This window comes from Rhinoraja longicauda, chromosome 33 (assembly GCF_053455715.1).
Source record: "Rhinoraja longicauda isolate Sanriku21f chromosome 33, sRhiLon1.1, whole genome shotgun sequence".
In the NCBI taxonomy this organism is placed as follows: domain Eukaryota; kingdom Metazoa; phylum Chordata; class Chondrichthyes; order Rajiformes; family Arhynchobatidae; genus Rhinoraja; species Rhinoraja longicauda.
In genome coordinates this window covers 14,208,568-14,234,971 of record NC_135985.1, presented here as the reverse complement: position 1 = coordinate 14,234,971, position 26,404 = coordinate 14,208,568, and the positions used below count along the sequence as shown (strand labels likewise).

Below are 26,404 nucleotides of genomic sequence, written 5' to 3'. Positions count from 1 at the left end.
TGAACCTACGCTGCACGCCCTCCATAGCAAGAATATCCTTCCTCAAATTTGGAGACCAAAACTGCACACAGTACTCCAGGTGCGGTCTCACCAGGGCCCGGTACAACTGTAGAAGGACCTCTTTGCTCCTATACTCAACTCCTCTTGTTACGAAGGCCAACATTCCATTGGCTTTCTTCACTGCCTGCTGAACCTGCATGCTTCCTTTCATTGACTGATGCACTAGGACACCCAGATCTCGTTGAACTCCCCCTCCTCCTAACTTGACACCATTCAGATAATAATCTGCCTTTCTATTCTTACTTCCAAAGTGAATAACCTCACACTTATCTACATTAAACTGCATCTGCCATGTATCCGCCCACTCACACAACCTGTCCAGGTCACCCTGCAGCCTTATTGCATCTTCCTCACAATTCACACTACCCCCCATCACAATTCACACTACCCCCCATCTTACGTCTTACTTACTTTAATCTTAGGCCTTCTGGTCTCAGATACCCATGCCATGGGGAATAGTTTCATAGTATCTATCCCATCTTTGGCTCATGATTTTGTCCACTTCTCTGTATCTGCTCTATCTACACCCTTATCTCCTCTGCTCCAATACAAGCCCAGCCTCTTCCATCATAACTGACATGCTCCATTCCAGGCAACATTTGGCTGATTCTCCTCTGCGCCCTCTCCAGTGCGCTCATCGCTTTTGCTCTTGCTCTTTGCACAGGTTCCCTCTACTGTGGCTAAGGGGTTCCACTCCACTGGTTACCCAGAAGGCATTTATAAAACACCATGGGATTTTGTTTAACATTATCTGCCCGTGATATTTCAAGACCCTTCTTTGCCCTCCTCATTTTTTGTTTAAGCATCCCCACTACACTCTCTGCTCCTGAAGGGTCTCCACCATTTTCATCCACTTTGTACTTCCCTTTTTTAATTTTTCAAACTCTTTATTACTTAACATCCATGATTCCCTGCATTTGTGATTATTACCCTTAATCTTTACTGGAGCATGTTGGCCCACTCACTGGAACACTCTCTTTCAGTTGTAAATGACTCTGAGTTCCCCAGTGTATATTTACCTGCATTTAACTTCAACCCATCTGCGTTTGCCAGGTCTTGCCAATTAATATTGAAATTGACCTTGCCCCAATTTAGACTATCCCTTTCCGTAACTACTTTGGAAATTAATGTTGTCACTATTTCCAAAGTGCACATCCATTTACCCTGCTTCAGTCTCTAGGATCAGATCTAGCACTTCCCCATCCCTAGTAGGACTATATTTGTAAAGTCATTGAATTGTTTTGACATTGGAACTTTATTGGCAAGTGATGTATTTGGATCTATCCCAATGTATTTCTACAATGGTCTTCCACTTCCTGCCAGCTATCAAATATGAGGAAATACTTAAAACAGCATTGAAGCCTTTCTGATATAGTCTTTACAGAATTGACTTTAATGTGTTTCTTTTGTTTACCAGTACAAGGCAGGGGTGGTAAAGATAGGACCAGGGCCTCAGCTGAAGATGTAACATTCTACCGAGAGAATTCGAAAGCTTCTCTACTGGTCAGTTTGATTGCTATGCCTGTTATCAAATAATGTTGGTGATGTAATATTAATTTTGAAAAGCGAACATTTTCAAGTGTGTTTATGGGTAATTTAAAAATAGCATTTAAACCCAGTGGGTCTGTGATTTTATAATGTGGCACACAAGTCTCCTCTATTTGATGCACGTTTTGAATCCTTGTGTTTTTATTGGGCCTTCCATTAACCGATGCCATCTTTTATAATTGTTCTCCATCACTACCCAAGCTGATGATGAGAATCAAAAAAATTGCAGATGCTGGAAATCAAAAAAAGGCAGAAACTGGCAAGGGAAATGGTTTAACATTTCAACAGGCCTAGAAGAGTCATACGACGAAGAATCTTTGTTAAAGGTTTAATTTTGTTTCTCTTTGGATACTGCTCAACCTGTTTCCATGATGATGAATTCTGGGTGTAATCTGATATTGCTCCTCTTTTTCTTGTACAAAAGGGAAACCCAGTCTGACTGTCCATCATTTCCATGCTGCTCATGATTTTATATACCTCTATCGGGTGACCCCTCGGCCTCCTTGGCTTCTGGGAAGACAAGGCCAGTCTATGCAATCTCTCCCCATAACTAAAGTCGAATCTAGGCAACATCCTGGTGAATCTTTTCTTCACTCTCTTTCTCTGATGTGGTGACCGGAACTGCATGTAATATTCCAAGTCTGTTGAGTTACATTGCAATGTAATCCCCTAATCCTTGTATTGTATTCCCTAATCATGCCGTATGCCTTCTACACCAACCTACCCACCAATAATGGACATGCACCCTGAAGGTCATTCTGTTTATCATCATTCCTACCTTTTATTGTATACTAGGCCAAGTGGACCCATTGGGCCCATTCTTCGTAGAGGGGGGAGAGGAAACGGGAGAGGGTGTCACTGACCTCGGCCCCATAGTGGCAGCGCTGCAGCCAGAGTGAGGCGTGGACCCAATGCCTCTCCTGTATTGGTCTAGCACCCTCACCCCCCCCCCCCCCCCACTCAATCCCCGTTATCCCCCCCCCACTCCATGCTCCCCTACCCCACCCCCACTTCCGCCTCCCCTACTCCCCCCTCCCTTGCCCCGACCCCCACATTCCCCACTCCCTTCACCCCAACCCACCTCTCTCCTCCCCTCCTACCACTCCCACCACCCATGTCCCCACCGCCACTCTCCCCCTATTCTCCCCTCCCTTCCTCCCACTCTCCCCTCCCCCATTCTCCCCCCCACTCACCCTCCCCCCACTCACCCTCCCCCCACTCTTCCCACCCTCTCTCCCCCCCACTCTCCCCTCCCCCCACTCTCCACTCCCCATTCTCGCCCCCCCACGCCGACTCCCCTCCATGGACCTGTTGGCGGCTAAAGCCACTTACCAGTGCAGCGCTGTGGCGGCGGCGGCTGGGGCCCGGCGGGAGCTGGAACTACACCACCCGGCGGGCAGCGTGGCGGCAGGAGCTGGGACTAACCTCCCGGCGGGCAGCACGGCGGCGGGAACTGAGACTACACCTCCTGGCGGGCAGCGTGGCAGCTGGAGCTGGGACTGCACCTCCCGGCGGGCAGCACAGCGGCGGGAGGCTCGCACAAGATGGCAAAACGGAAAAGAAGGAGAGCGACCGCCATTTTTGTGGAGTTGTCATGGAGGCCGTCGGTCGATGACGCCGTCGGTTAAAGCGGGTGCTGGAGGAGATCTCCCTTATCTCCCCCCACCCTCACTGCCTCCTCCCGCACACCCACTCCCCAACCCCCACCCTCCCCTCCCACCCCCCCTTCCCCCGCCCCAACTCCCCCCCAACCCCACTCTCCCCCCATCCCCCACTCTCCCCCCACCCCAACTCGGCTCCCACGCTCACTCCCCTCCGTGGACCCGTTGGCGGCGAAAGCCACTTACCAGTGGCCGTACGTGCAGTGCTGATTGCTGGCGGGGCCCGGCGGGAGTTGGGACTACATCTTGCAACGGGCAGTGTGGCGGCAGGAGGCGCGCACAAGATGGCGGAGCGGGAGAAACAGGAGAAGAAAGTGAGCGGCCGCCATTTTGTGGAGTCGCGACAAGGCCATCGGTTGAAGAGGCCGTCGTCGCGATGCCTTCGGTTGCAGCGGCTGCTGTTGGAGACGTGGGAGGAGAAGATGCTGCCTGCTGGGTGCTGTATTCCGGTGATGGTGCATTGAAGCGGGAATGCAAGTAGTCAGGGTAGTAAAGAAGTTGTTTTCATTGGTCAGTGCATTGAGTACAAGGGTTAGAATTTCATGTTGCAGCTTCACAAGGCATAGGCAAGCCACATTTGGAGTATTGTGTACAGTTTTGGTCGCCCTGCTGCAGGAAGGATGTCATTAAAGTGGAAAGGGCGCAAAACAAATTACGAGGATGTTAATCAAGTCTGAAGGATTTGAGTTGTCAAGTCGAGTTTTTTTTTCCCCACTGGAACGCAGGAGACTGAGGGTTGACCTTTATAGAGGCGTATAAAATCTTGAGGGCCAGGGTAGGGGAGTCAAAAACTAGAGGGCATAGGTTTAAGGTGAGAGGGTAAAACTTTAAAAGTGACCTGAGGAGCAATTTCTCCACACACAAGGTGGTGGGGATATGGAACAAGCTGTCAGAAAAAGTAGTAGAGGCAAATACATTCTTGCAAACTTTGTAAACCTCTGCTCTCCTCTCTGACTTTCTTTGAAGCATTCATCTTTTCATGTATTGTGCCTCTTTTTGACTGCTGTTTTCAGTCCAAAACAAGGAGCAAGATCCTAAACTTTTGGGCTGTTTGAGATTTACTGGAAATTCCTCCTTCCTCTTGATAGGAAAGTGTAAATTTACAATAAGATGCCCTCCGTGATAATTTTTCTTCGCTTACAGATGAGCAGATTTTGTTCAAATAAAATTTAGAATAATTGACACATCTGTTTGAGTAGCCATCAAAAATGACATTACATTCAGGAGGAGCTTTATTGAAATGATTTGTTTGTTTCTAAAACAGATCCTTACAGGGACTAGAATTAAAAACAGGATAACTCGGGTCAGGTAGCATTGGCAAAGAAAAAAAATGGTTATCAGATATTCATTAGAACTGAAAAATGAAATGAACAGACTAAGCAAAAGTAGTAATTTCCAGGTAAAGAACATGATACGGTTGTAGCCAAATTCCATTCCAGGAAGAACTATTTACATTAAATTCCTCCTGATCTACAAGCTAGAGCATAAACTAACTTTATACCAAGTACTGGATCTGCTCGCAGCATGAGAACAATGTAATTAAAGCATATTGTACATTATGTTTATCAATGTGTTCATGTGTACCACTTTTCTTTCAATTTTGCTTTAGGGTCGTCTGGAAGATAAATCTGTTGCATCCAGTAGTCAAATGTAAGTAGATAGAATTTAATAGATTCATAGAAATTAAGGCATGGTTATTGAAGGTCAGTCACTCATTAGATGACTGCTGGGGTTCCTCAGGGCAGTGTCCTTGACCCAACTATTTTCAGCTTCTTCATCAATGATCTTCCTTCCATCATCAGGGCAGAGGTGAGCATGTTGGTGATGACTGCACAAAATTCTATTCCATTAGCAATGCTATAAACTGGAAAGGGCACAAAATAGATTAATGGGATCTTACAGGGTCTGGAGTATTTGAGTTATCAGGAGAGTCTGGATTGGGTGGGTCTTTTTCCCCCTGAAAAGTAAGAAGCTGGGCGGTGATCTTAAAGGTATATAATGAGGGACAGCCTTTTCCCAAGGCAGGGGAGTCACAACCTAGCAGATTTTAAAGTGAGAGGGGAGAGCTTTAAAAGGGAACGGAGGGGCAATTTCTTCATTCAGAAGACGATGGGTTTAGACAATAAGCTGCCAGAGGAAGTGGAAGAGGTGGGTACAGTAACTATACTGAAAAACACGTAGACAAGTACATAAATAGGAAAGTTTTTGAGGAATGTGGTCCAGGTGCAGACCAGTGGGTAGTGAGTGTCTTCATGGCGAATTGGTATTTGTATTAGTTTATTATTTTCACGTAAACTAAGATAGAATGAAAAACCTTGTGTTATCCAGGCAGGTCATACTGTACATGAGTGTAATAGGTTGTGCAAAAGAGAAAATAAACAATCCAGAATATACTTTTGCAGCTACAGAAAAAAGTGCAGATAAACACAAAGTGTGACTAGTGCACCAAGGTAGATTGGAAGGTTAGGCCTGCATCCAGGAAGGCTCACGGGAGTTGAAGGATGTGGGAGAAAGGTTGTTGCTGAAAACGAGACAACAAAAAAATCCCCGAGCTGGCATAGACCTGGTTGATCCATATGATCTTCTATTTCATTAGGCAATGTGAAAATATAATAGGAAATAAAATTATATGAATATAATGAAGTTAAATCATTTTCTATTTCTGGCCATTGCTACTTTGGATGACAAATGTTATATTTACATTAATAGCTACTGATATTATTATCCAAAAAAATAGTCTGTGAATCCACTGTCCCAAATATTCATGTCATAGGAGCAGAATTAGGTCATTCAGTCCTTCCAGTCTACTCCGCCATTCAGTCATGGCTGATTTATCTTTCTCTTTCAACCCCTTTCTCTGGAACATACTCCAGAGGGTTTATTAAACCCTGCATAAGCACAACACAGATTTAGCTAATTATGAATTATAAAAACCTATTTGGTAAAGTATTCTACATGTTTAAATAATTGACTTGGCATGCAAGTAATTGATTATAGCTTTAAATCTTTTTGATCAAGTGTGAATTGTTTAATTTTTCATTTCAGGGCTGGTGAAGATGCCTTAAGTGGTAAGACTTGAATTCAACTTGTGCTAATTGAATTTCTATCACACATATTTTATTGAAACCATTTGATTTTAAAGAAGTTGTCTCAAAATGTAACAACTGTTGTAGTGAGCGCCAGTACTTTGTTCCATGGCTACCAATCTCAGCTTTGTGATTATGCAATGATAGGACTAATTTATTCAGTAATCTTGGCTTGTTTTGTGTCCAAGCTATTTTGTATTCATACACCATGCTTTTAACAATGCTAAACGGACAACTTTTTCACCTTTATGGAGCTTTAGTTAGTGATTTTGAAAAGAATGCAGTGCCTTGTGCCAATTATCAAAATCTGGTTATAAAACCTAATCCCAATAAACCTTTGATAATTAAAATGCTTTCACTTTTTTCAGATCCTGTTAAGTTTGCTGTACTGCAAGGACATAATTGGAATTATTTCTCAGTATACACTAATCCTTTTCTTTTATTAGCTTTACATATTGCCTTAACTTGCTTTCTGCTTTACTAACTTTCCCAAAGGAGACAAAGTATTATTACATACTTCAAACTGATTATTTATCAGGTATTTATTTAAATGCTCCGTACTTTATTGTGCATTGCATGTCTTAAATGTTAATTAAAAAACGGATAATTGAAGTACACAGCAAGTTGGGCAACAGCTTTTCAGTATTTAAAATGTTTCTTGGATGTTGGAAAATACTTGTGCCACTTGAAGCTGAGCAGACCAACTGAGAAGTTGTCAGCTTTCTAGCAAGATGCCTGTAGTCAATGGTCGACGCAGTAGTCATGGTCATAATTATTAACACCGTAGATGGTCATAGTTGTTAACATTATTCTGGAAAAATGGCAGCTTGAGTGAACATATTTATTCTGCAATCTTTCTGAATACATGCTGATGTGCATGAAGAATATGATTTTGTGAAGTGATTGACTTTAATGCTGTTTGGTATTCTGATGTGTTCCAAACCCATCTATTTTTTGATAATCAACCAAGTTGGCTTTGTGTACGGAGAGTTTAAGGATCTTGATCTCCATCTTTTTCAGCACAACACTTTTACAATGCTCATCAATCTCATGCAAGGCAAAGAAAAATGGGAGGTAAGATGATATTGATATTTTCAGTTTCTCAATGCACAGTTTTTAAATGGATTGTCATTTCGATTTTGTTTTGTAAAATAAATTGATAGCATTTAAAGAATTAAATGTTTCAGAGAAAACTAGTTATTTTACTGCTTAAATATGACTCTTATTTATAATAGCAAACCATCACTGTTTTGCAAGAACTGTTATGTTTCAATTTAAAAGTACTAAGCCTCTTTTTCCCTCCTTTGCCTCTTAGTGATTGGTTCTCCTTTTAAACCTGCACTGGATGTAAATTACTACTATTCAGGTCAGTGTGACTAAACATTAAGCTGCATAGATGTTTACTTTAACTGCTATTTCACTTGGCTAATGAGCTCTGTGTATCTTTACAGCTGTTGAGAGGAATAATTTGATGCGGCTTTCTCAGACTATTCCATTTACTCCTCTTCCAAACAGGGGTGAGTAGAATTTCTGGCAACTTGAAATGACACATATTTTTACCTAAATGTAAAACGCTTGATTGTCCATTCTTGTCGACACGTTCTACTGTTGTCGGGCTTTTATATCTTCCATTGAGCATGCAAATATAAATCTTGTTTTTGCTCTGTCAGCCATAATTTCCGGCAACTAATTTCATTTCTATATTCATGCACAAATGTTTTCAATAATCTGTTCATGTATTTTCTGTAAGTTGTCATTTTTGCTTGATTTTCAGTTATCTTTTGACGTGTTTAAACAACAGTATGGCCATATGTTTTCAGAAATCATTTGTCAGTTTGAAAGTTATCAGTTTGTTTGCACTAAGGTTACAGACGGTTGACCTATTTGCACTCAATAATCACAGCTCCCCTTTTCGCCCTCTTTAATCTATGATTAGCACATGCAGTCAGTGGGAAAATGTCTTCCCTTGTCTAACTAAAACCTTTTGACTTTGGTTTTATTGTTCGCATTGGAGCACATAAGATCACCAACATACTGCTGCACGTAGTAAGTTTTCAATAGGTATTAATTCCTGTAATGTTTGTTTTGTGGGTTACGCTGAGAGATTGTATTCGCCTGAAAGAATCTTCAACTAAACAAAGTGAAATGCTTCTGGCATCCTCAATTCAAATTAAATGTTGCAGTATTTTGTCTACTTTCCCAAGAAAATTAAGATTAGAAATAAATAAGTGACTTTGCCAGCAACACCAGTACCCCTCATGTTCCTTAACGCATGTCCAACAGGGATTGTCGGAACGTTGATGTACTGACAGAGTTTGGGAGTGCATGTCCAATGGCTTACTGAAAGCAGTGATGGCAGCATTTGGCATGCTTGTACAAGAGATGGTAAATGTTGCTGTACATAACATTGGGCGGCCCCATTTAGCGTAATCCGTATAGTTGTGGTCAGCGCATTGCAGAAAGGTTATAGTAGCAACAAAGCACAGAAGAGATTCATTAGGATGTGACCTGGAAAGGAGGGCTGTAATTATGCAGAGAGATTGGTTAGGCTAGGTTTATTCTCACTCAAACGTAGGAAGCTGAGCGGTGACCTTATTGAGGTTTATAAAATGGTAAGGGACATAGATAAGATAAATGGTCAGAGTCTTTTCCATAAGGCTGGGGAATCTAGAACTAGAGGGCACAGGTTTAAGATGAGAGAGCTAAAATTTAAAGGAGGTGGGCTGATAGGGCCCCTTTCTGTGCATTACGGTTCCCTGATTTGGGGATTACTTTTTTGTTTTCGAGAAAATGCTACAGTTGGGTTTACATTCAGTCTTCAATGAAACGCAGGATTATAGATGCACTGAGCATTAGATTTTACTTTGGAGCAGATAAAATGTGTAGCTTTTACTTGGCTTTTGTGCAATAGATGCACAGTTTTGGGAGCACCTGATACTTGAGCTCATAACCCAATGTTACAATTTTGCAAATTATTTAGGAAGTTTTGACATATTGAAGGCTTCTGAGTGAGCTACTAGATAAGGCCCGACTGCATGTTCAGATACAGAGTGATGTATGCAGAAAATATATGTTTCAAAGATTCAAGGTTAATGATGGATCCCAGCATTTTACCAATAATTGGTGGATTACTAAACCATGGTTTCTTATTCTCCCCCTCTCCCTTTCTCATCCTTTTTTGAATTGCAAAGTAATTTCTGTTTTCAGTTTGCTTGAGAGTTTCCAAAATGCAAGGATTTTTGAAATATCACTCCCAATAAATTCACCCTCTGCAGCCACTTCTCTAAAGAATTATGATGTAGGCCATCAATTCCAAGAGAATTTGTCAGCCCTTACTCCTAATTTGCTTGTTAGTTGATCTGGATCATGGGTCATACAGCGTGAAAACAGACCCTCTGGCACAACTTGCCCATGCAGACCACGTGGCCCATCTATACTAATCCCACCTGCCTGCCTTTGGCCTATATCCTTCTAAACCTATCCTATCCATGTACCTGTCCAAATGTCTTTTAAGCGTTCTGATAGTACCTGCCTCAACTACCTCTTCTGGCGGCTCCATATACCCACCACCCTTTGTGTAATACAAATTGACCCTCCGGTTTCTATTAAATCTTTCCCCTCTCAGTTCAGGTACCTATGTCTTGATTCTCCGATTCCATGCATTTACCCCATCTAATCCCCTCATGATTTTATACATCTCTATAAGATCACCCCTCGTCCTCCTGTGCTCCAAGGAATAAAGTCCTAGCCTGCACAATCTCTGCCTATAGCTCAGGTCCTTGAGTCCTGGCAACAGCCCCATAAATCTCTGCACCCCTTCCAGCTTAACAACATCTTTACTAAAATAAGGTGACCAAAACTGAACACATTACTCCAAATGTGGCCTCACCAATATCTTGTACAACAGTAACATAACCTCCCAACTTCAAAATTCAATACTCTGATGAAGACTGAATGTTGTAGACAGGGGGATTTAGGAGTACAGGTGCACACTTTCCTGAAAGTGACATCACTAGTAGATAGGCTGGTAAAGAAGACTTTTGGTCAGTCAGGGTATTGAGTATAGAAGTTTGGACATTCTGTTGCAGTTGTACAAGACATTGGTGAGGCCACATTTGAAGTATTGTGTTCAGTTTTGGTCACCCTGCTCTAGGAAAGATGTCATTAACCTGTTCAGTGCCACCCCCGAGTATACAAGCAAAAAAAAAATCTTAGCAATGAACAGATTAAGCTGCAAAGAATACAGAGAAGATTTGTGAGGTTCGCCAGAACTTGAGGGATGGAGCAATAGTGAGAGGTTGGGTAGGGTAGTTCTTTATTCCTTAGAGTGCAGAAGGCTAAAAGATGATCTTATTAGTGGTGTATACATTCTTGATGGAATTGATGGGGTAAATACACAGATTATTTTCCCAGTGTAGGGGAATCAAGAACCAAAGTTGGTTTAAGATGAGAGGGGAGAGATTTAATGTGAACTAGAGGGGCAATCTTTTCACTCAGAGTGGTTTGTATATGGAAGGAACTGCCAGAGGAGTTAGTTGAGGTAGGTACTAAAACAACATTTAAAATACGCTTGGACAAAATAGGAAAGGTTTAGAGGGATATGGGCCAAATGGGACTAGCTTGTGATGGGGAATCTTGGTCAACACTTACTAGTTGAGCCGAAGAGCCTGTTTCCCTACTGTATGATTGGGTCTAAAAACAAAACAACGCGCTGGAGGAGCATCTGTGGAGTGAATGGACAGATGATATTTTGCACCAGGACCCTTCTTCATGCAGTGAAGACTTGGTTTTGACTGCCATCTACTGGATGTTAATTGTATGTAACATTGTGTTATACTTTGGGTCTACTTCGGAGGCATAAAATTGATTCCATGATTGATTCAGTCTGAACCGTCTGTGGTGGCCTCTAAAACATTTTCTGGCTTAATCCCATTTCCCAGTCCTAGATCTACAGCATTATGTGCCTTGTGCTCTTTTTTAAAGTGAGGATTTTTGCCTCCCCTGTTCTTTTAAGGCAGAATGCCAAACTACTGCCAACCCTTCAATGTAAATAATTATCTTTGTTTATACTATCAAAGTGGGTAGTATTGTCGTCTTTCCTCCATTTTGAGCAGTGTTGTCTTAATGCTGCTTATTGGCCTGAGATGAGATGGATGGTGAAATTTATGAGGGACACAGATAAAATATGTAGCCAGAGTCTTTGCCCCAAGGCAAGGGAGTTTAGGACTATACAGCATATTTAAGGCGAGAAGGGAGAAATAAGGGAGAAGGGAGCTTTGCGGGGCAGGTTTTTCAAGCAGAGGGTTATTATCAGGAATGAACTATCAGTGGAGGTGCTAGATGTGGGTAAAACTACAAGATTTAAAAGGCATTTGGAGAGGAAAGATGTAGAAGAATACAAGCATGATGCAGCCAAATCGGATTAGTATAGATATGTAACACTATCAGTATGGACAAGGTGGCTAAATTGACCTGTTTCTATGTTGTACAGTTCTATTACCAGTTGTTGGAAAGCTGAAACAAATGTAATCACTGGAAATAGCCAGACAGATCAGACAGCATCTATGGAGTTAGGCCAAACAAAGTTGGTGTGAAATTTGCTATATTTACAATTTAAACAGAACAATGATGCCTTTGGTAGAATTGATTAAAGTGAGATAATACTGAAAAGCTTGAAACTATTATTATAATAGTGGACTGTTTTGAAATGTTTGCTTCACTTTTGTTTTAAAGGTGAACCTGTGACAATATATCGACTTGAGGAGAGCTCACCAGTCAGTCTGAACAACAGCATGTCTTCCTGGTCACAACAGGGCCGATGTGCCAAGATTGAGTTCTTAAGTAAAGAAGAAATGGGAGGAGGATTGAGGCGAGCTTTAAAAGTAGAGTGCACATGGTCTGAGTTCGATATATTGAAACCAGGTCAGCTGTATATTGTGAAGTCTTTTCTTCCTGAAGTAGTGAACACGTGGAAGAGAATCTACAAGGAAGATACTGTATTACATCTGTGTTTGAAGGTATGTGCTCATCATATAAATATTTGGACTGCATGTTGGCTCGGTGAGCTAGAGAAGGTTACGGGATTTTAAAATTACTAATGAGCTTTTAACTGGAGCATCTCATAGACTGGAGTTGCATGTTCCTCTGTGACTGCGTAGTTGTTAGGTTAATTATCCACTGTAAATGGCCCTTAGTACCTCTGAGGGGGTTTGAATTGATGGAAGTATGGAGAAAATAAAATTGGATTAGTCTAGGGTTAGAATAGGTGGTCAGTGGGAACTAAGGGCCAAATTATCTATTTTCTTACTGTTTGACTGCTTCAAAGTTTTTTTAATATTCAGAAGGGGTCCTTGAATACGTCAAGATTTTAGACTATTTCCCTCAATTGGAAATTGTCAGATATGATTCCAAATGCTTTTATTTAAGAGGTAAAGTTAACACGATACTGCTGAAAGATAAACTTTATTTTTGTATGTTTGATTGTTCAGGTAGTAGTCTTGTACTTGTATTTTTTTTAATCTAAACTATATTTTCAAAGTTAATGGTAGCATTATACTTCAGCTTTTTACTAGAAACTGTACGAATTACTACATAATTACTACTCTGTCCTAAAATCCATTTTTTTCTTTCTAAACCGGTAGTTGGGATTATGCTGGCCACTGATATCAGATGGCAGAACATGATCCATTCAGTTTGATTGATGGATGTGGTTTATTTGTATTGGTATTAAATGAAACTGGATGGTTTTGTGCTTTAAAGGGATATTGTGTTTCCTATGGGATTTTCTACATAATAGTTGTAGAATCGTACGTTATGCTGTCTGACTGGCTACTGTCGTTGGTTTGGTGGAATGCCACAGTAGATGTCAGATGCTATCTTAATTTGTCAGAACATGTTACCAGACAATCTCTTGTTTCTAGGAGATTCAGCAGCAGAGGGCTGCACAGAAGCTCGCCTTTGCCTTCAACCAAATGAAACCAAAGACCATTCCATACTCTCCAAGGTGAGCAGAAATAATTGAGTCAGCATCTGCAATCTCTACTTTAAAAACTTTTTTAAAAATTGCATCTCTATGAAGTTTTTTCCAACTTTTTATTATAAATTCTTTGCTCCAATTTTCTCATGACAACAGAACGTTAAAGTTTAAATTGTAATTCAGATAGCTCAGTATTGTTGGGAGAGCAGCATTTCATTGTGCAGATGGAACACCAACAGAAATAGTGTAGATAGAACTATAGAATGGAATAATTTACCAAATTTCTCCTAATTACCAAACCCCCAATACTTGTGGAGGCTGAATGTGACATTGATTTGCTTGAGCTATATGACAGACAGTTATTTAGTGTTGTAGAAGACCTTCAAACATTGTTATGTTCAAAAAAGCACAGTATTATATGCACAATTGTCATGAATACTGAATCATTATTTGATCAGTAATGAGGAACAGAATCTTCAGGTCCAAATCGATGGTTTCTGTGCTTGTTTGCCATGCTTCCCAACAGAAGTAATAATGGCTTTGAAAACAATTGCCAGTTATTCTCATCCCTGTATTGTTTTCGGATAAGATTGGTATAACTTTTCTACATTCAAAGATTGTTTCAAAGATTGTAACAGGATGGAAAGATATGAGGAATATTGTACACATAACAAGGAACAGAAACAGTGGTAAACCATTCAGTCCCATTGTGTCTGCTCTGCCAGTTATTGATTTTATAGCTGATCTTTTACCTTGGTGTACTATCCCCATATTCCCTGATTCTTTGTATCTAAAAGAAAATCTATCAATGTGAATGCATTGTCTTTTTCCCTGGGTAGGAGAAACAAGTACAAGAGGGCAAAGATTTAAGGTGAGAGGGCAAAAACTTAATAGGAATCCGGGGAGCTACTATTTCACACAGTGGGTGGTTGGTATAAAAAACGAGCTGCCAGATGATGTAGTTATACTATAACAAAATTTTAAAAACATTTGGACAGGTACATGGATAGGAAAGGTTTAGAGGAATATGGGCCAGGTGTGGCAAATGGCACTAGCTTGGATGATGCAACTTGGTTGACATGGATAGGTTAGGCCGAAGGGCGTGTTTCCATGTTGCTTGGCTCTATTATATTAATGTAGTTGTGCAGCACCTTTAATGTGACAAAGTCCCTTAAGACACTTATGGAGAGGAAGAATTCATGGTTTTCCTTAACAGTACAAGAATAGGTTTTTAATTATAATATCTGTCAAGAAGAGTAAGTTGGTTTGCTACCACTATAATTATTCATTATATTGTTTGTGTCTATATAGTTACATAGTATAGTTGTCTCCTATGTTATATTAAAAAAATGTCTGATGAACCTCAGGTTCCTGGAAGTGTTCCTTCTGTATTGTCATTCAGCAAGCCAATGGTTTGCAATTGAAGAATGCATGACTGGGGAGTTCCGGAAATTTAATCATAACAGTGGTGATGAGATCCGTCCAAACAACATGCTGGAGGAGACCATGCTTGCCTTTAGTCACTGGACCTATGAATATACGAGAGGTGAACTATTGGTTCTGGACTTGCAGGGTGAGTACGTTGAGCTTTCTTTTGTTGAAGTGAAGTAGCTTTCTATTTCTATTAGAACGATGATTTAAAAAAAATTATTCTTAAATAGTTAATAATTGGTGAATTTAAACCTCCAAATGTCATCATTTTTAAAAGGCTTCAATATGCCTTGAATATGTCAGAACACTGAACTGTTAAAACTAGGCAGTTTCAAACAGATTATAAATTGTAGAAACTCAAAACTTTTCTTTTGGTAGCAATAGGTTTAGGTTTATTATGGTCATTTTACCAAAGTACAATGAAAGGCTTGGTTTTGCATGCTATTCAATCAGATCAGGTAATATTATACATAACTAGAGTAAACCCGCGATATAACGGACCATGGAGGGGTGAGCATATGGTGTCCTTTAATGTCGATTGTCCTCAGAAACTGAGTACGGTATTATCATTGTATAGTTGAAACAAAGAACTCCAAATGATGGTTAATATACAAAGGGTCACAAGGTGCTGGAATAACTCAGCGGGTAATGCAGCATCTCTGGAGAAATGGATAGATGACATTGGGACACTTCTTAAGACTGATTCAGCCTGCTTAGTTACTCCAGCACTTTGTGTTGTTTCACTTTAAAACTAGGTGACGATGCCGCTGGTCTGCATCAGCGATTCCTTCTTCAGCAGCAACTGCTGTTGCTGCTGCTCACGTTGTAGCCCTGGTCATCAACTCTTTCTTCGTGCCACTGCCAACAACAAGACGCACTCGGTCACTATGGGCTCTCTCCTCTCACCAGCTGTTGCTTCTTCCCGTTGGCCGTCACTTTGTCCGCTCCACTGCCGCTTCCTCCCCCACAGTGGCCGACATCTTCCAAGGTGGAGTATGTCAGTGACTCCGGGGGAGGAGATGGCCGAGGAAGGGAGGGGAGGCCGAGTGCACAGTGGCGGGAAAAGGAGGTGGAGTTGGCAATGGAGAGAGGGGAGAGGCCAAGTGCAAAGAGGAGATGGTGGTGGAGGGGGAAGTGGACCAAGCAACGGCCGACAGGAAGAATCGGCATCTGGTGAGAATGGAGGGAGCCCCACAGTGACTGAGCGCGCCCTGTTGATGGTGGGGGCCTGAAGAAAGGGCTGTCGCCAGGAGCTACAACACCACCCACGTCTGTACAGTGGTTGAGGAAGGGCTTACGGGTGCTCTTTCCGAGCCCGGGTAGTGTTGGAAGCCAGCTGTAAGTGTCCAGGAAGGTGGTACCAGCCAGGGGTGGCATTGGGCAGGTCCATCCACTCTAACAAAAATCCGCTGTAAGGGATTTGTTAAAACAATAGTTGACTGTACAATCAAGTCATACTCAAGTTCAAAAGAAAGAATAAAGTGCAAGATACATGTAGGAGCCATTTACGTATTGCCATTACAATACATGATGCACAATATAAACATAGCACAAAAAGTGAGGAAATTTGTGTTTGGTAGATTATTTCTTTGTTGTATCAATGCTTCTTGGCAATAAATCTTATACCGTTGGAAAGCCTGTTTATTTCCCTTTTAAATGGTGCCACATTTGTAAGGAACATGTATTTGTGGGATGAGCAGCAGAGCTGAGTATGTGGGTTGCGTCCATGAAAAATCTGCCAAATCTTCTCTGCCAATGCCAAACAGCTTATTCTGCCATTGACTTGTTCGGTGTTCTTTGGTGGATTGGACGATTGAAGTCTGCAGAAACAAGACATATTGGCAATTTAACAATTTATTCATTTAATAAACAGGAGCCTCAGTAGCGTGTGGAAGAACCATACACAGCCACAACAGCCTGGCACCTCCTCCTCATGCTGGTCACCAGCCTGGTCACACACTGTTGTGGGATGGCATCCCATTCTTCAACCAGCATTTGTCGCAAGTCAGCCAACGTGGTTGTGTTGGTCACTCTGGCACGAACAGCACGCCCAAGCTGATCCCACAAGTGTTTCAATGGGTTTGAGGTCAGGACTGCTGGCAGGCCATTCCATCCTCTCCACTCCCAAATTCTGGAGGTAGTCTCTGAGAAACCCTGCTCTGTGGGGGCGAGCATTGTCATCTTGGAGGATAGAGTTCGATCCCAGACTGTGGAGATATGGGATTGCCACTGGTTGCAGAATCTCATCTCGATATCTCTCTGCATTGAGATTGCCTCTAATGATGACAAGCCTCGTTTGTCCAGTGAGGGAGATGCCGCCCCACACCATCACACTGCCTCCACCAAAAGATGTTACTCTATCAGGCACCTGATTGTCAGCACCTGGGGGTACCAGAAGCTCAAAACAAGAGTCAATAGCAACAGCAGAATAAGCTGTTTGGCATTGGCAGAGAAGATTTGGCAAATTTTTCATGGGCGCAACCCATATACTCAGCTCTGCTGCTCATCCCACAAATGCATGTTCCTTACAAATGTGGCACCATTTAAAAGGGAAATAAACAGGCTTTCCAACGGTATAAAATTTATTGCCAAGAAGCATTGTTACAACAAAGAAATAATCTACCAAACACAAATTTCCTTACTTTTTGTGCTATGTTTAGTTCCCCGCATCAGTTCCAAGACAAAGTCCAATGTCTGCATTGGGGTAGATGTGAATCAGATGGTAGCCCAGCTTAGAAATATAGAAAATAGGTGCAGCAGTTGGCCATTTGGCCCTTCGAGCCAGCACCGCCATTCAATATTATCATGGTTGATCATTCAAAATCAGTACCCCGTTCCTGCTTTCTCCCCATATTCCTTGATTCCGTTAGTCCTAAGAGCTATATCCAACCTTCTCTTGAAAACATCCAGTGAATTGGCCTCCGCTGCCTTCTGTGGCTGAGATTTATGGAAGGATCGTTCAGATAACAGAGGGAAAGAAGCTATTCCTAAGTTTAATCGTGCACCTGCCGGATGAGATCAGGGAAAAGAAGGAATGACCTTGGTGGGACGTCTTTGATTATGTTGGCTGCTTTTCCTAGGCAGCATGAAGTAGAGATGGAGTCGATGGTGTGAAGCTTGGTCCATGTAATAGTCAGGGCTACATCTACAACTCTTTGTCATTTCTTGTGATCTGGGGTAGAGCTGTCCCCAAACCTATTTCAACTCAAAAAATATGCTTTCTATGTTGAGTAAATCCAAAATAACATGGAGTTTAATACAGTTTTCATGGTTCTTCTGAGTTGAGTTCCTGATGAAATAATCTGCTGCTGGTTATGAAGTAAATTGCTTTGACCGTTAAATTTGAAGCAAGCTGTGCTTGGATTAAATAACTTCTTTAGTTAGTTAATGCTTCCTGTGTCTGTCGATACCACCCATTCTCTCTGCGACCGTGCGAGTTTCTGCCCAGTTACTGCTCTGGTTTCCTCCAGTGTTGATAGATGAACTGGCTACTGCAAATTGCCCCTTGATGTAGGTAAATGGCAAAAATAGTTAAAACTGATTGGGCATGTGAGAGAACAATTAAGTCTATTGATTAGAGCAGTGACGTAGGTGTGATTTACATTGATGGGCCTTTGATGAAGTAGCCACAATGGAGACTGGTCCAAAAGGTATCCAGGCCAAGTTGGCAAAGTGGATCCAAACTTGGCTGGTAATAGGAGGGTGATGGTAGAAAGTTTTAGTGATTGGATGCCTGTGATTAGTGGTGGTCCACAAAGATTGGTGCTGGAACCATTGCTTTTAGCAATGTACATGAATGATTTGGACGTGCATGTAGGAGGCATGATCCATAAGTTTCCAAACTGATTGTGACACTCTATGGCTAAAGGGAAGACTGGGACTGATGAGATTTCTGTTCCTGCCGGGAGTTCACATGAACTCAATGGAATGGATGTTTTTATAATTATATAATATAATGTTTAAAAAACTGCTCACGGCAGAATCTGATGGAATGTCATTAGCATGATTTTGTTTCTCTTTCTACATAACAGGATAATGCCATTTGACCACTTGCTCCTACGTTACTGTTATTGCGGAAAATAATGGCTGACCTTCTAGCCCTGTCATTGTTCGACACTACCCCTTATCCTTTGGTTCTCTTAATATCTAACAAAAATCTCTTGGATGCAGCTTGGCATGAGTATTTCCGATTTCCACCATCAATTGTGTCTTGCTTTTCTGTCCCCAAAAGTAAGCTCTATGATAGGATTTGGTAAATAATTAGTCCACAGAGACATTTGGCAGCTGCTGATAATGATGTCTACTTTATGCATAAGACCAATTATTGTCAAAGCTGCTAATCACTTTAGAAATTGGAACTTAAATTGTTAGTGTACAATAAAGGAAACTACCGTTATTTAGACAAGTTATGAAAGCATTTGCCGACACAAAGAGAAAGAGAAGCCGTTGAATGAATGCCATGAACAGGTCTAGACACAAAACTTAAAACAAACACCAGGCAAAATGAAGAGTGTAGCAGCATCCAAAATGTCCTTACATTTACCATGGTGATAGGACATGCAATCAGAAAAATGTCATAGCCTGAAATTGAAGCGGACTGAATGTGAAGACTGTAGCATTTAAATGGAGTCAAGCTTCTTTGTCATGGCATTGTTATTGAAGGTTGGAGCCTGAAATACATAAATCCATATATTGATATAAAAACAGAAAACTCTGGAACCATTGAGCAGATGAATAGCATCTGTGGAAAGATAAATAAAAATAATGTTTTGTGTCTCAGACTTTTCATTAGATGAAGGGTTATGTCTTGAACCATTAAGTCTTTCCCTTTCCATTTATATTGCCTGACCTGCAAACCGCTTTCAGCATTTTTGTATCTATTTCCAGTAGGTGCATTTATTTCATGTACTACATTGACATATTTGTAAGAGAGGTAGTTTAATCTAGTTTTGTATATTTACTTTTATAGGTGTTGGGGAGAACTTAACTGATCCTTCGGTAATAAAGTCTGAGGAGAAACAGTGAGTATTAATTTAAATATCAATTTTCCTCCTTCCACGACAAGTGATTTGATGGTAGTGCAGTTGATCTAGAAACATAGAAAATAGGTGCAGGAGGAGGCCATCGAGCCAGCACCGCCTTTCATTGTGATCATGGCTGATCATCCACAATCGGTAACCTGTGCCCAACTTCTCCCCATATCCCTTGATTCCACAACCCCCCCCTCCCCCCCCCCAAGAGCTCTACCTTACTCTCTCTTAAATTCATCCAGTGATTTGGCCCCCACTGCCCTCTGTGGCAGAGAATTCCACAAATTCACGACTCTCTGGGTGGAAAAAATCCCTTCTCACCTCAGTTTTAAATGGCCTCCCCTTTATTCTAAGACCGTGGCCCCTGGTTCTGGACTCGCCCAACATTGGGAACATTTTTCCTGCATCTAGCTTGTCCGGTCCTTTTATAATTTTATATGTGTCTATAAGATCCCCTCTCATCCTTCTAAACTCCAGTGAATACAAGCCTAGTCTTTTCAATCTTTCCTCAAATGACAGTCCTGCCATCCCAGGGATCAATCTCGTGAACCTATGCTGCACTGCCTCAATTACAAGGATGTCCTTCCCCAAATTAGGAGACCAAAACTATACACAATACTCCAGATGTTATATCACTAGGGCCTTGTACAACTGCACAAGAACCTCTTTACTCCTATACTCAAATCCTCTCGTTATGAAGGCCAACATGCCATTAGCTTTCTTCGCTGCCTGCTGTACCTACACGCCAACTTTCAGTGACTGGTGTACAAGGACACCTAGGTCTCGCTGCACTTCCCCCTTACCTAACCTGACACCATTGAGATAATAATCTGCCTCCTGTACCTAAAGTCTTTGGCAATGGCAGTAACTTTTGTTCAATTTCTTGGTAGGAAAATTAGTAGAATCCAATTACATCAACAGATGGGTTAGGACAACATATTTCTCTCTGGGAATTGCTCAAGGAAAATTTCAGTCTTTAGAGTCAAAAGTGATTTATTACAATTGTAGAGATGCTAAAAAATAGGAACAGGGGTTGGTCATTTCCTCCTGATGCTGTTTGGCCATTCACTGTTATGGCGGATTTGTGATCCAGCTCAATAAATCAATCTTTTTTTACATTTTTCTTCAAAAATTATGTTGCTTTATTTGTGTTGTTTTTTGAAGTTTTACTCAATAAAGCATTCAACACACACCTGCTTCACCGCCTAGTTGTACTGTGGCGTTTATCTCAGTGCTACTTTCCCTCAGTGCTAACACTAACATGTTATCCCTGGATTCCCTAAATCTGAAAATGTTCTCATATGGAAGAGCAGTAGAATGGGAATCGGTCCTTCAGGCTTGCTCCACATTCATGAAGGTTACGAGTAACCTACCTCAATGTCACTTTCCAGCACCATCCTTGTAACCTTTGGTTTTCCTTAATGTTCATGTATTTATTGATTTGAGCAGTGAAGCCTGTCTTATGGTGCATACCAAGCATTCTTGCTGTGGTGTGTTTCCTTAAGAGGTGAAGCTGCAGACAGACTTTAAGCTAACACATTGTTACCTGCATTCTGTAACAATTGCTTAAGTGACTGCAGTGTCCAAGTTTACGCTGTTTTTTTCAGGTCACATGACATGGTATTTGGACCTGCCAATTTGGGAGAAGATGCAGTTAAAAACTTTCGATCAAAACACCATTGTAATTCTTGCTGCGGGAGACTTAAACTTCCTGGTAAGATTTTGTTGTTATTTTTCTTAGTCTTTTCTCTCTGAAGGTGAGCAATGGCTCATTGCAGTTGAATTAGTAACCCTGAAACCCCTGTGCACAATAACTGGGATGTTTGGATCATGGACAGAATCCTCATGAAATCCTTATTCCTCAGTTCAAACAACAACTGTAGCATTAGAGTTGGTTCACACCTGGAAAGTTATTGTGGTCAGCTTTGAGCTGTTGTCTGGGTTTTAGCTAATGTAGCTTATCTAAGTATTGAGTTTCAGACCTGAACCAGATGGTTTATTTCTGTAATATATTTATGAAGAAAGCCATTTGGTGTTACACAACTAAGTACACACGTTTAACCCAAAGGATAATAGATTGGATAATAATGTGAAGATCTCTCTGCTGGTGTGATGTGCATTTAGTCAAAATATCCAAATCCAATGGCTGCAATTTTTATTTTTCTTTAGCCCTTTTTTCCTACCCTGCAGCAAATTTGTTGGTCGATCTCTACCATCGTTTAGTGATCTCTTAAATGATCCAGCAAGACTTTGTTGTACCATTATTGCTGCATTCAGAGAAAGATTAAATAATTACCCTTGTCCCTTCATATTCTGCACCTATCAATTCTTGAAACATGTTCTGCTGTTCTTTTTCATTAAATACATGCACACCTCCAGTCATTCATGCTGTCCACGGTTGTTCTACTTTCTGCCCATCAACTCTTTCTTTGAATCCCTCCCGTTATTTTTCACCACTACTTAGCCACAGTGTTGTTTCATTGAAACATTCTTCTCCTTGTCGTTTTCTGCTTTCAGTTAGATCGATCACAAGCTGCCTTTAATAGGTTTTCACATTTTTCCAAGCTAAAGATGAAATTAAAGCTTGATGAAGGTGGTGTGGAGGGTTCAGAGAAATAATAAATCTGTTGGATTAAATTCAGTTTAGGAAATTTTACTCATCATTTATATATTTACATATGTCATAGAGAGCTAATTCAGCACATGAATTGGGAGACTGTGATTAAAGGAATTATCACAACTCAAGGGATGAGTCTTGATCATTCCTTTAATCCCATTCTCCCACTTAATTTCCTCAAATTTATCTGGTGTATATATATATATATATATATATATATCCATCCATTAAACCGCCTGATTCTAATCATCGTGTACTATTGGCGCAATTAATAGTGCCCAATAAATCTACCATCCAAAAAATCTTAAGGATATGGATCATCTGGAAAAATCCAGTTACAGAGAACATGCAAACTCCACACAGCATTGGAGATCCCAATAAACCCATTTCACCAGAGTTATGTTACATCGGCTACACACTAAGCATTTTGGAAAATCTGACCAGATTACATGAGCCAGTGTGGATTTATTGTGGTAAATAAGTGTGTGTATGGATGGAAAATATTTTTGATCCAGAGATCAAAGTTAGAGTCATAATTACACAGCCCTTTGATCCAACTCATCCATACTACTCCCATTTGCTTGTGTTTGGCCCATTTTCCTCTGTTATTCATGTACATTTTAAACACTGTAATTGTACCCGCTTCTATCAACTCTTGTTTCATAAACCAATCACCCTCTGTGGAAAATCCCTTCCCGCTCATCTTAAATCTCTGCCCCCTAGTTTTAGATTCCCCTGATGTGGTTAAAGTCTGATCTGCCCCACTTAGTTTTATAAATCTCTACCCCCTCAGCCTCCTTTGCACCAGGGAAAACAGGCCCAAGCTATTCAGTTTCTCCTTATAACTCATGCCCTCCAGACTCAGTAATTTCTTTGTGAATCTTTTCTGTATCCTCTTTTAATCGCATCCTCCTTATTGCACGGCAACCAGAACTACACAAAATACTCCGTGTGGTCTCACCGATGTCTTGTACAGTTGCAACATGACATCCCAACCCTTACAACTGTGAACAGATGTCAGATTTTCATAAATCAGTGAACCATACTAATAGACTGTGCATAAAATGCTGCAAACACTTGGGTCAAGCTGTGAGGGGAAACAGTTAATATTTCAGGTCCAAAACTTTTTGTCAAAGCTCTGAGATCTAAAATGTCAACGCTCTTTCCTTTCCCACAGTCTGACCTACTGACTGCTTCCAGCACTTTCCATTTTTATTTCAAATTTCCAGCAACTGCAGTTTTTTTCATGATTTTCATCTGATATAATACATTTGCTATTCTATCCTGTGAATGGATGCATCTCGAAAGGCCTCATTGATATTGGTGGCCCATATGTTCTGTGACATTATAAATTGCCTTGGATATTTCTGATCATTTGAATTTCCTTCCAAACCAATAACAGTATTGAGAAATACAGATGATTATACATACTGCTGAAACAAATGATGGGTTTAATGTGCCTTTTAGTAAATATTGCTGTTGGTGGCAAGATATAGCATGTTTATCTGCTGTTGAGTCATTTCCCCCTTCCTCAGACATGGAGGCAAGTTCATCTGTTTTTTAAACTTTTTTTGATCCGTTGCATAATCAATATGTCATATCTTATTTTCTGTACTTAGATATCAAAAGGAATGATTATACGCCAGACAAAGTGGCACTAACTCAAGATGATGTGGAAGTTGCAATCCAGTCTGGCAGTGGTGCCAAAGATGCACGAAACTCAATACGCCTAATGATTTAGGCACTGAGAATGGTACAGAGACAGTCTCCCCCTGCCAGAAACTTGAAATTGCCTGAAGTCGCCTTTGTCTCTGAATCAGAAGGGCTGCCAAGAGTTCTGTGGAAGCAAGTTCCCAAAATCTAATCACGGACGATTTGTTGAAACAAAAACAAAGGGTAAAGAATGCTGTGACTTGTCTGTAGTCTTGTCTGATGCATTTGCAGTGCAATCTAAATGTAACTAACTATTTTGTTGTTGTGTATTGTTGTGAGATATGAAGCAATTATCACATTGCAGCAAGCGACGTTGAGGTTAATGAACTGAAATTATCTGTTCTCTACAGAGCAATCCGTGTTAAAAGCAAATTTAATTGAAGTGTAAAGATTTTAAACAAAGCTAAATGCCTGTTTTAAGTCTTCACAATGCATACATTTTAAACCATTTTTAATCAATTTATTTAATAAAGCCATGTACATTGGTACAAGCTCAATTGTACCAAGATGCAAATAATATTTAAACTACAAATTACCAAGCAGAAAAATCCTCTATAAAATGTGAAGTAGTGTTATGTCTGACAATATATGGCAGGTTTTAATAAGCCGATCAATTAAACTAACACATGAAACATGCAAGAATTGTTTAGTCAGCACAGTCAAAAAGAATGTTCTGGTAATCTGATTTTAATGAATTTCCATTGTAATGCTAGAATTTGTGGTACATGCAGATTGAATTTAAAAGGAAGTATTGAAATCCTTGTACATATGGTAATGGGCAGATTGCAATCTATCTTTATGCAAATAATGAGACCTGAATTGGTTGAATTGTCAGCACGATGAAGCCGCATGTCGACCTTAAAATATTTATGTAAATGGTGGCATCGGGCATCTTTTCTATGTTACAGAGGTACTATTGTCATTTTTAAAACAAGGGTGTTTATATGAAGAGCTGTATAATTTTTAATCTAATAGATGTATCTTATAGATACTGTATCTATGGCACGAACACAACTTAAAATAAGATGGTTTTACATAGGTTGGATGGTAAAAGCCAAGCGCTAATGGGATCATGCTGCATAAATTTTGTACATCATTTAATCTAATAAAAGATTTTTTTGAAGTGTTGTCTTGAATATACTGCATTTGCTGGTGGAAAATCCATTCCAGAAGATTAGGAGCACTGATTAGGATAGTGGTTAATTTGCTTGATTATACTCCAGTCATAACACATAGGAGCAAAATTAGACTATTTGGCCCATTGAGTTTGCTCTGCCATTCAATCATGGCTGATCTATTTTCCTTCTCAATTCCATCCCCCCCCCCCCCCCCCCATAAGTGTTGACATTTGCCTTAAAAACGCCCAATGACTGGATTGTGGCAATGAATTTCACAGATTCACCACCCTCTGGCTAAAGAAATTCCTCCTCATCATTCTAAAGGTACATCCTTTTATTCTGAGGCTGTGCCCTTTGGTCTCCCACCACTGGACTGAGTCCTGAACTTGAGCGAGAGCCAACAGTTTGCATCCTACCTCAGCACCTGGAATTTAAAGCAAATATCAGCATTGGTGATTGTGAAACTACAAAACTGGAACTTAAAGGCATAAATCCATGTGATGCCTTTGTTCCTGAATGATGAAATTCACATAGTGCATCATGGGCATATGGCACTTAAAAGGTGTTGACACACTGGTAGAACAAGTCATTGCAATACAGTTTGAGGTATAAATAGTCATACAGAACTTAAGCAAGCTCTTTAATCCATCATGTCTGTGCCAGCCATCAAGCTCGCATAGAGTGCTGCATCATGACTTTCTGACTCCATTACTCAAGGCCCTGACCCATGAAAGCAAGTATACCCTATGTCTTGATGACTACTTGTGTTTCCACTTTCTGGGAGTTATGGACTTGACCCCCCCCCCCCCCCAAGATCCCTCTGTACATTAATGCTGTTTGAGGTCTTTCCATTATTACTTGCCCCTTGCATTCAATCTCCAAAATGCAGCACCTCACCTAAACTCTGTCTGCTATTTCTCTGCACATTTTTGTAGCTGATATATCCTGCCATATACTTTGACAGCCTTCCTCACAGTCCACACTCCAGCAAACTGGTGTTGTCTGCAAATCTACTAACCAACCATCTATATGTGTATATATCACAAACAGAGGTCCCAGCATAGATTCCTGTAGAACTCCACTGGTCACAGACATCCAGCCTGAATAATGCTCTTACACCACAACCCTGTCTTCTATTAGTAAGGCAGTTCCTTCCGAATACAT

General features: G+C 40.8%; 1 protein-coding gene across 1 annotated transcript in view; it reads left to right on the top strand.

Annotated features, from left to right (window-relative positions):
• Nucleotides 1-25,211, top strand: part of trpm7 (transient receptor potential cation channel, subfamily M, member 7) — a 98,859-nt gene extending 73,648 nt beyond the window's left edge. Inside the window, exons 30-41 of the mRNA XM_078427333.1 lie at nt 1,478-1,563; nt 4,879-4,919; nt 6,315-6,337; nt 7,376-7,429; nt 7,671-7,721; nt 7,807-7,872; nt 12,089-12,372; nt 13,276-13,358; nt 14,699-14,904; nt 19,732-19,783; nt 21,400-21,506; nt 24,029-25,211. Coding sequence (XP_078283459.1) covers nt 1,478-1,563; nt 4,879-4,919; nt 6,315-6,337; nt 7,376-7,429; nt 7,671-7,721; nt 7,807-7,872; nt 12,089-12,372; nt 13,276-13,358; nt 14,699-14,904; nt 19,732-19,783; nt 21,400-21,506; nt 24,029-24,150 — 1,175 coding nt within the window. The 3' untranslated portion in view covers nt 24,151-25,211. The remainder of the gene's footprint in view (nt 1-1,477; nt 1,564-4,878; nt 4,920-6,314; nt 6,338-7,375; nt 7,430-7,670; nt 7,722-7,806; nt 7,873-12,088; nt 12,373-13,275; nt 13,359-14,698; nt 14,905-19,731; nt 19,784-21,399; nt 21,507-24,028) is intronic.
• Nucleotides 25,212-26,404: the final 1,193 nt, after the last annotated feature.